We start from the raw sequence: 10,746 nt of genomic DNA, 5'->3' as shown, positions 1-10,746 counted from the left end.
GGGGAAGAAAAGTTAATCTGAGGCTGAGTTGACTTGAAACGGTTTAATGTTGCACTTTTTATATGTAAAAGAAACGTTTTGTCATTTTATTTAATCTGAGCAACAACTTGAGGCAGTTTAAAGTTGATTAACGTGGACCCCGACTTAAACAAGTTGAAAAACTGATTCGGGTGTTACCTTTTAGTGGTCAATTGTAAAGAATATGTACTGTACTGTGCAATCTACTAATAAAAGTCTCAATCAATCAATCAAAAAAAAGCACTTTATATGTAGAAAGGTTTTGTTAAGAAACCATTCTGAGTGGGGATGTCCGATAATGGCTTTTTGCCGATATCCGATATTCCGATATTGTCCAACTCTTTAATTACCGATACCGATATCAACCGATATATAACAAAGCGCAAGCTCAGAGGGGACAGAGATTTCTCTGTTGCGGGTCCCAAACTCTGGAACGATCTCCCTCTCCATGTGAGACAGGCCCCTTCTTTGGCTATTTTCAAGACCCTTCTTAAAACCCATTTTTATTCACTGGCTTTTAACCCAGCATGAGACTTTGAACTGTTTTTAACTTTTAAACTGTTTTATCTAACAAACTGTTCTTAGGGTAATTTATATTTGCTTTTTAATTGTGTATTTTTATTTCTGTTTTAAATGTTATTTTTTAGTCTGTCCTTTGCCTCTATTTCTTTGTGGTGTACAGCCCTTTGTTTTTCAACTGTGCTTGTTTTTAAAGGGCTTTATAAATAAAGTTGGTATGGTATATATGCAGTCTTGGAATTAACACATTATTATGCCTAATTTGGACAACCAGGTATGGTGAAGATAAGGTACTTTAAAAAAAAATAAAAAAATAAGATAAATAAATTAAAGGGCAGCACGGTGGAAGAGGGGTTAGTGCATCTGTCTCACAATACGAAGGTCCTGAGTAGTCTGGGGTTCAATCCCGGGCTCGGGTTCTTTCTGTGTGGAGTTTGCATGTTCTCCCCGTGACTGCGTGGGTTCCCTCCGGGTACTCCGGCTTCCTCCCACCTCCAAAGACATGCACCTGGGGATAGGTTGATTGGCAACACTAAATTGGCCCTAGTGTGTGAATGTGAGTGTGAATGTTGTCTGTCTATCTGTGTTGGCCCTGCGATGAGGTGGCGACTTGTCCAGGGTGTACGCCGCCTTCCACCCGATTGTAGCTGAGATAGGCTCCAGCACCCCCCGCGACCCCAAAGGGAGTAAGCGGTAGAAAATGGATGGATGGATGGAAATAAATTAAAAACATTTTCTTGAATCAAAAAGAAAGTAAAACAATATAAAAACAGTTACATAGAAACTAGTAATGAATGAAAATGAGTAAAATGAAGTGTTAAAGGTTAGTACTATTAGTGGACCAGCAGCACGCACAATCATGTGTGCTTACGGACTGTATCCCTTGCAGACTGTATTGATATATATTGATATATAATGTAGGAACCACAATATTAATAACAGAAAGAAACAAGCCTTTTGTGTGAATGAGTGTAAATGGGGGAGGGAGGTTTTTTGGGTTGGTGCACTAATTGTAAGTGTATATTGTGTTTTTTATGTTGATTTAATAAAAAATAAAATAAAAAAATAAAATAAAAACTATACCGATAATATCTGATATTACATTTTAACGCATTTATTGGCAGGCCAATATTAACGGACATCTCTAATTCTGAGCCTTATCTTATTTAGTTTTTATTTCATATATGTTGACCACATGAACCCTGGCAATGGACCCTGTGTGTATATGTATGTTATTGTTATCCTTAGCATTCATGACTGCCTGCTGTTGCACTGATCAGCCTAGTGGTGGCTCACATCCATCACACACAGAGCTATTTCTATTTTTGGGCAGAGTTATTATAGTGTTCCCAATGTTAAAAGGATAAAGCCATTGTTTACAAATTTGGTAAATAAATAACCAAAAAAATGTATATTTGGTTACCCACATATGCGGTCCTCTCCAAGGTTTCTCATAGTCATTCACATCGACGTCCCACTGGGGTGAGTTTTTCCTTGCCCTTATGTGGGCTCTGTACCGAGGATGTCGTTGTGGCTTGTGCAGCCCTTTGAGACACTTGTGATTTAGGGCTATAAAAATAAATATTGATTGACTGATTGATTGATGTTTTGTTGTTTTCTTACTGTACTGAAAATGAACCGAACCGTGACCTCTAAACCGAGGTACGCACCAAACCGAAATGTTTGTGTACCGTTACAACCTTAGTATTTTTACACATTTGAGCCGCAGGCTGCTAAAAAGAAAAAACAGTTGCAGGCTGCAAATGGCCCCCGGGCCACACTTTGGATATCCCTGGCCAAAATTGTCCATTAATGTGAATGACTCTTTGTTTGTATGTGTTCTGTGACGTTAAACTGGTGGCCATCCCAAAGTCTGCTAGGATAGACTCCAGCACACTTTAATTTGGACAAGTTGCTTGTTATCATAGGAGCTATCATACGCTCTACCAGAGACAAATTCATCAAAACTTCACTCATTTATCCCAACCTTATCTTTTCATTTTCATAAAAACACATTAACAGCTGATTAAACGTGTTAAGTCAGGAGGAGCTGAAGTGACGCAAAGATAAGTTAGAATTGAAGCATTTTGTCATCACCTGCTGATGTAGTGACGACATGGCCGCCATTTTGACAGTCAGGTCCTCGTCCTATGGTCCTTTCTTGTATGTCGTCCTGAAGTAAAGTCTTCTTTTTGTTCTTCTTCTTTTTATTATTGGCAAGTAACCTACAGTAAAGTGTTTGAAAAGTAGCCTTTTGTGTGCTGTTGGGCTGAATGCTCGTCGAAATGACGCTCCACAATTGTGACATTATTTATTAGCTTACTTCGTTAGCTGAGCTTCCGCCTAATAACTTTCAGGTGGCGTGTGACGTCATCATGTCACGGAAGTGGAAGACACCGGAACTAAAGCAAAGGCTAAATATGGTCAATGTATCATTACTCCCGAAATATTTACTTAAATGTGATCAAAATGTAATCAGAACGTTACAAATATACATCAGTTATTGTGCAGATGTTCATACATTACAGATACACGCTAACATTAATCACGTTCTGTAGTTTACATGTTGCAGAGTTTAGGGCCCGTAATGAAGGCGGTTACGTGGTGTCAGTGCGCCCCCTGGCGTTCAAAGTCGCCACACGCCTAATGGGCAAAGTTTCAAGTTTCTTACAAGTTTTGCCATCATTGGCTGAACTTTGAGGCGCCTGCAAGTTCTACTTTGTTTGGAGATGTCGGCGCCGTCTCCACCCCTCATCCTGCTGTTGGAGGAGGAGCAGGCACTTTTTTATTAGGATTTTGGCGAGGAGGAAATGCAAGAAAATGTTAAGGTAAGTCATATTTCTGGTTTTATCACTTAAATGTGTTTTTTTTTTTGTAGTTATTTGATTCAATTGTTCAACCAGTCTTTTTTTTCAGGGCACACTGCACTGTAGTTTGTAACAATGTTTTATTATTTGTAAAGGAAAGCACTTTAAAGTAGTGGTACTGCAGTATCGCTTCATGAGATTGGTATTGCAAAAATATTAGAAAAACATTGACACTTTGCACCACACACATTTTGAGCCAAAAAGTACAACAATTCATTCTGAAGTACTTTATTTTAGTATGTAAAAGTGGTTGAAAGGTAACAGCAATTACATAACTGTGCTGCAGACAAAGGTTTTTAACATATTATTGTAGCAGTAATACTATACAAACAACACGTGAGGGTAAAAAATCTTGTCATTTCTATTACAAATCTTGATAAAAAAATAATATGGTGTGTTTATTTCAGTGGTGCCCAAAATGTGGCCCGGAGGCCATTTGCAGCCTGCAGCTATTTTTTTTAACAGCCCAAAGCACATTCTAAAAATTCTGTTAAAAAAACACAACGAAAAACATAAAAAAGTGGAATAAAAGAACAAACAGGTGAAATGTAACGTGAAAAATCTGCAATTTCGACTTTAATCTTACAAAGGGTTAGGGTTAGGGTTAGGCTGTTTTATTCTTATAACTGAAATTGCTAAAGAAAAAAAGAAAAGAAAAAAAAAGTAACAATGAATCAAAATCAATGTTGTTATGAATTATTCACTTTTCTAAGGCCTCAATTACTTCACATCAAATATTCCACAATGAAATATTGCATGTTTTGTGTTTGCCATATAAAAAAAACAAAGTTTTCATTGACAAAAAGGGCATAAAACAGACAAAACAACCCTTTAAAAATAATCACAACTTTAGTTTGATGGATGGATCCAAAATTGATCTAGAAACTTTAGCATTGAAAGTAAAAAACATTTTTTATGAGTGGGTCCCTAAGTATATTAAAGGGATTTTTTTAAAACTGTCATTTGAATCAAATCAATGTTGTTATGAATAATTGACATATTTAAGCCTCCAATTACTTTACATCATATATTCCATTTCAAATATATTTTTGGGGGGGGATATTAGAACATTATTTTGTGTGTTTGACATACAAAACAAAAAATATTTTACAAAATGTGGCATAAAACAAAAAATGTAAACAAAACAACTTACAATCAATGGATAGATCTAAAGTAAATTAATGACTTAAGTGTTGAAGTAAAATATATATATATATATATATATATATATATATATATACACATACATACATATACACATATATATATATATGTGTGTATGTGTATATATACACACACACACACATATATATATACACACATTTATATACTGTATATACACACACACATATATATATATATATATATATATATATATATATATATATATATATATACATACACACACACACACACACACACACACACGTGTGTATATATATATATATTTATTTATTTATTTATTTTTCTTAAACACTTTTATTAGTGGGGCCTTTTTCCCTCAATATTAGTGGGATACATTGCTCAAAAAAATCAATAAAAATCAATGTTATGAATTATTGACCTATTACTTTACATCAAATATTCTACTTTGAAATGTATTTGGGTGAAAATATTGCATAATTTGTGTTTTTGCCATAAAAAAAACAGGGTTTTCTTTGACAAAAAGTGCATAAAACATAAAAAAAAAAAAAGTTGATCTAGAGATTTAACATTGAATAATAAAAAATGACAATATACGACTTATTTGTAATATTTTTTATGACTGAGAGGGTCTCCAGGTCCAAACTTGAGGGGAGCCCTAAAGGATGAAAACAACTATATATTGTATTGGTTTTAAAAATGAAAAATACATTTTTACAATTTTACAATCCCGCTATTATGAGTGATCTTAAATGTTACATAACAAGTCTTTCTGGATGTATTCCTTGATGGTGAGAGCAGGAGAAAGAAAGCTCTTTGACCACTTCACCCACAAATAATCAGATTAAAGAATTACAACATTCCTCAGCAGAGTAGTGAGTTGCAATTAAAAACTCAATGTTTCTGCTTTCGGACATCTCAAAAACACTCTGCGGGGTGAAAAGAAGAGTGGAACATGTCAAAGATGGTGGATGTGGGAGTGTTTCTGACTTCCTAAAGCCTTTAAAGCTAAAGTAGAACTCCACTGAAGCTTCCAATCAACCTCCCCCACAGATGAGTGCCCGTACTTAACCGCGCTCGGACCATCAGGCAGCTTTTACCCCCTTGGACTCCGGCCGCCCGGTCGCCATGGAGACGGTGGTGATCGTGGCCATCGGGGTGCTGGCCACCATTTTCCTGGCGTCCTTGGTGGCCCTGGTGATGGTGTGTCGACACCGCTACTGCCGCCCGCACCACCTGCTGCTGCACCACTTTGACTCCAAGTTAGTCAAACACTGCATGATCATAGTCATAACAATAACGCTGTGGGAGGAGCTTGTTCCACCTTTAGGCAGACTAGAACACCTTGAAGTTGGCCTTCATGAACTCGGCATGTTTCCTTATCTATGCACTCTCTTTGGCAGGAGAGTGTGCGTGCGCTCAGCAAGTTAACTTTCGGTTTCGATTCCCGTTTATACTGTAATATTGTACATGGTAATTGGGATTTGTTATATATTGTATATATTATATATCAGTATATATTATATGTAAATATTACATACATTTTATATTGCTACTATGGTACATTTTTAGTCTACTTGATACTTTTTGTTTTCGCCCTCTTTTTGTGCCCTTGTGTGCACGGTCCTTTCCATCCTTTGTAACTGAGCTACTGTTTGGAACAATTTCCCCTGTGGATCATTAAAGTTTGTCTAAGTCTAAGGCAACCTGGGTGGACAAAAGCATGAGAGACGAGCGATTGCTTCAAACCTTTAGATAGCTCGGCTCTCTCTTATTACCATTGTTTGAACGTACTCGTGTTTGGTAGAATACACTTCAGTTTTAGTCACCTCTCATCATTTTAGACAGCCTTAGCCTTAGAACTAAAGGATTGGGGGGGGGGGGACTCTTCCATCCTAAAAGGGGGGGTTCTAACACCGTATAAAACCAGTTCTAGAAGCTTTCACACCAACATTGCATTTTTATAGTGCATGCAGAGTTTGACAAAGCACTTGCCATACCCCAAACGTGTGGAGCGTCAAATGGGACACAATGGTATACATTCAATACATATTTAAATAATGACTTAAATGGGTAACATTTAATATCATTGATATTAAATACATAAATGTGTCATTATTTAATGTAAATCCAAATATTTGTTTGATTTTATTTAATTAATCTGTAATAATACTAGAGATGTTCGATAAATGCTATAAAATGTAATATCGGAAATTATCCGTTTCAAAAAGTAAAATGTATGACTTTTTAAAACGCCGCTGTGTACACGGACATAGGGAGGAGTACATATCTACAGCTTCTCACACACACAAGTGAATGCACGCATACTTGGTCAACAGCCATACAGGCCACACTGAGGGTGGCCGTATAAACAACTTTAACACTGTTACAAATATGCGCCACACTGTGAACCCACACCAAACAAGAATGACAAACACATTTCGGGAGAACATCCGCACCGTAACACAACAGAACAAATACCCAGAACCCCTTGCAGCACTAACTCTTCCGGGACGCTACAATATACACCCCCCACCGCCCACCTTAACCTCCTCATGCTCTCTCACAGAGAGCATGTCCCAAATTCCAAGCTGCTGTTTTGAGGCATGTTAAAAAAAAAAAAAAAGAACTTTGTGACTTCAATAATAAAGTTGGCATTTTTTTCCATAACTTGAGTTGATTTATTTTGGAAAACCTTGTTACATTGTTTAATGCATCCAGCGGGGCATCACAACAAAATTAAGCATAATAATGTGTTAATTCCACGACTGTATATATCGGTATCGGTTGATATCGGAATCGGTAATTAAGAGTTGGACAATATCGGAATATCGGATATCGGCAAAAAAGCCATTATCGGACATCTCTAATGCTAACGTAAGCTAGTCGGTGGTGTTCTTGGTATATTTTTTTGCTTTGAAAAATGTAACTTTGAGGAATTTGTAAACAGCCCCTTTAAGTGACGGATGAGGCATCGACCTATTGATGAATTGATTGATGTTGTCGGAGTTATTTCCGCACTTTCAGACCAGATCTGGTCGGAGTTCCACAGACAAGTGGAAGTGCCGGGTCGCGCAAACACACAATTTCATGAAATTATTTTTTCAAATCATAAAAATAATCAGAATGTATTAAAATGATAAACTAATTAAATGAATAAATGATTAAATATTGAAATTAAATGTACTTTTACACCAAATCTATTCATGACACTTTTATATATTTAATTCAGATTATATTTAGTTAATGAGACTTTTAGGTCATTATTGATATATTTTATTTTGTCCCATTTGACCCTCCATGCAATTGCAGTTCCCGCCATCTCATTTGTTTTACTAGACCACATTCCTGGCGACTCTAGGGTTCATTGGATGATTCACTGCATTTACAAATAGGCCCACCGTGGACCTGATCGGCGCCATGGAAACCCAAAGCGAGCTCTCAGAGCTGGAGCTGGACGACGTGGTCATCACCAACCCTCACATCGAGGCCATCTTGGAGAACGAGGACTGGATAGAGGACGCCTCGTACGTTCGTTCCGCCCGTCTTTTGTCTTTCCGCGACGTCGTGAAAACGATCTGAGCGCTCGTTTAAATGTGTGTCCTTCCCTACAGAGGTTTGGTCTCTCACTGCATCTCCATCCTGAAGGTACTTCTGCTCACGACTTTGTCTTGCGTGACCGATCCGTGCTGACGAAACACGGATTTTGTCGCCGTAGATCTGCCACACTTTGACGGAGAAGCTGGTCGCCCTGACGATGGGCTCAGGGGCGAAAGTGAAAGCGCCGGCCAGCCTTAGCGACATCATCACGGTGGCCAAACGCATCAGCCCCAGGTAAACGATATCAGCTCTTCTGGCTAAGCTCATCGCTAACTGACGTCCTTGCACTTGAACAGGGTGGACGACGTGGTGCGTTCAATGTACCCACCTCTGGACCCCATCCTCCTGGATGCCAGGTGTGCAAACATCCTTTAAAAAACTGTATAGACCGTCGGATTGTGTAGATTTGCTTGATAAATGAACCGTGCTTTAAAGCAAGTGGAGTGCAGTAGCTGGCTACAACCTACAGAGGCACTAGTGAGTCAATCTTGACACTTTTGCTGTCTAAAGAAGTCTAATACTGTGTCAGTGGATGTAGTTATGCGAACAATGAATGCTAACTGATTGGAGTCACAGTTAATTGTAAACAAAAAGATTGCCGACGACAGCGCTACACTGTACTGGAATCTAGCAGGTATGGTAACAACAAACTAAATAATTGTTACCCGCCTTGTTCACGTTTTAGCTATTTTCTTTAACGAAGCAATTTAAACGAGTTAATACAGACTTGATCTAAACATCTAAACAAGGGGTGTGCAAACTTTTTCCACTGAGTGCCGCACACTGAAAAATAAAAACATGCGTAAGCCATTTTGATATTTTTCATTATCAAAACCAATACAATATATATAATTTATTTTTTATTTTTATTTTATTTTTTTATTCTCCTCTCTGAACTGCCACCTTAACATGGTAGAGGAGTTTGCGTGTCCCAATGATCCTAGGAGCTATGTTGTCTGGGGGCTTTATGCCCCCTGGTAGGGTCTCCCAAGACATACTGGTCCTAGGTGAGGGATCAGACAAAGAGCAGCTCGAAGACCTCTATGAAGAAAACAAGCAAGGAACCCAGATTTCCCTTGCCCGGACGCGGGTCACCGGGGCCCCCCTCTGGAGCCAGGCCCGGAGGTGGGGCACGATGGCGAGCGCCTGGTGGCCGGGCCTGTCCCCATGGGGCCCGGCCGGGCACAGCCCGAAGAGGCAACGTGGGTCCCCCCTCCAATGGGCTCACCACCCATAGCAGGGGTCATAGAGGTCGGGTGCGATGTGAGCTGGGCGGCAGCCGAGGGCAGGGCACTTGGCGGTCCGATCCTCGGCTACAGAAGCTAGCTCTTGGGACGTGGAACGTCACCTCGCTGGGGGGGAAGGAGCCTGAGCTAGTGCGCGAGGTGGAGAAGTTCCGGCTAGATATAGTCGGACTCACTTTGACGCACAGCAAGGGCTCTGGAACCAGTTCTCTCGAGAGGGGCTGGACTCTCTTCCACTCTGGCGTTGCCGGCAGTGAGAGGCGACGGGCTGGGGTGGCAATTCTTGTTGCCCCCCGGCTCAGAGCCTGCACGTTGGAGTTCAACCCGGTGGACGAGAGGGTAGCTTCCCTCCGCCTTCGGGTGGGGGAACGGGTCCTGACTGTGGTTTGCGCTTACGCGCCAAACCGCAGCTCAGAGTACCCACCCTTTTTGGATTCACTCGAGGGAGTACTTGAGAGTGCTCCCCCGGGTGATTCCCTCGTTCTACTGGGGGACTTCAATGCTCATGTTGGCAGCGACAGTGAAACCTGGAGAGGCGTGATTGGGAAGAATGGCTGCCCGGATCTGAACCAGAGTGGTGTTATGTTATTGGACTTTTGTGCCCGTCACAGATTGTCCATAACAAACACCATGTTCAAACATAAGGGTGTCCATATGTGCACTTGGCACCAGGACACCCTAGGCCGCAGTTCCATGATCGACTTTGTAGTTGTGTCATCGGATTTGCGGCCTCATGTTTTGGACACTCGGGTGAAGAGAGGGGCGGAGCTTTCTACCGATCACCACCTGGTGGTGAGTTGGCTGCGATGGTGGGGAGGATGCCGGACAGACCTGGCAGGCCCAAACGCATTGTGAGGGTTTGCTGGGAACGTCTGGCAGAGTCTCCTGTCAGAGAGAGTTTCAATTCCCACCTCCGGAAGAACTTTGAACATGTCACGAGGGAGGTGCTGGACATTGAGTCCGAATGGACCATGTTCCGCACCTCTATTGTCGAGGCGGCTGATTGGAGCTGTGGCCGCAAGGTAGTTGGTGCTTGTCGTGGCGGTAATCCTAGAACCCGTTGGTGGACACCGGCGGTGAGGGATGCCGTCAAGCTGATGAAGGAGTCCTATCGGGTTTTTTTGGCTCATAGGACTCCTGAGGCAGCGGACAAGTACCGACAGGCCAAGCGGTGTGCGGCTTCAGCGGTCGCAGAGGCAAAAACTCGGACATGGGAGGAGTTCGGTGAGGCCATGGAAAACGACTTCCGGACGGCTTCGAAGCAATTCTGGACCACCATCCGCCGCCTCAGGAAGGGGAAGCAGTGCACTATCAACACCGTGTATGGCGAGGATGGTGTTCTGCTGACCTCGACT

The 10,746-nt window shown here is 40.9% G+C and overlaps 1 protein-coding gene across 1 annotated transcript in view; it reads left to right on the top strand.

Moving 5' to 3' along the window:
• The first annotated feature begins 3,205 nt into the window (after positions 1-3,205).
• Positions 3,206-10,746, top strand: part of tmem98 (transmembrane protein 98) — a 12,031-nt gene continuing 4,490 nt past the window's right edge. Inside the window, exons 1-6 of the mRNA XM_061982153.2 lie at positions 3,206-3,365; positions 5,601-5,809; positions 7,943-8,074; positions 8,162-8,195; positions 8,266-8,381; positions 8,444-8,503. Coding sequence (XP_061838137.1) covers positions 5,676-5,809; positions 7,943-8,074; positions 8,162-8,195; positions 8,266-8,381; positions 8,444-8,503 — 476 coding nt within the window. The 5' untranslated portion in view covers positions 3,206-3,365; positions 5,601-5,675. The remainder of the gene's footprint in view (positions 3,366-5,600; positions 5,810-7,942; positions 8,075-8,161; positions 8,196-8,265; positions 8,382-8,443; positions 8,504-10,746) is intronic.

Source organism: Nerophis lumbriciformis, linkage group LG24 (genome assembly GCF_033978685.3).
Source record: "Nerophis lumbriciformis linkage group LG24, RoL_Nlum_v2.1, whole genome shotgun sequence".
NCBI classification, from domain to species: domain Eukaryota; kingdom Metazoa; phylum Chordata; class Actinopteri; order Syngnathiformes; family Syngnathidae; genus Nerophis; species Nerophis lumbriciformis.
This window is presented reverse-complemented; position numbering and strand designations above follow the sequence as displayed.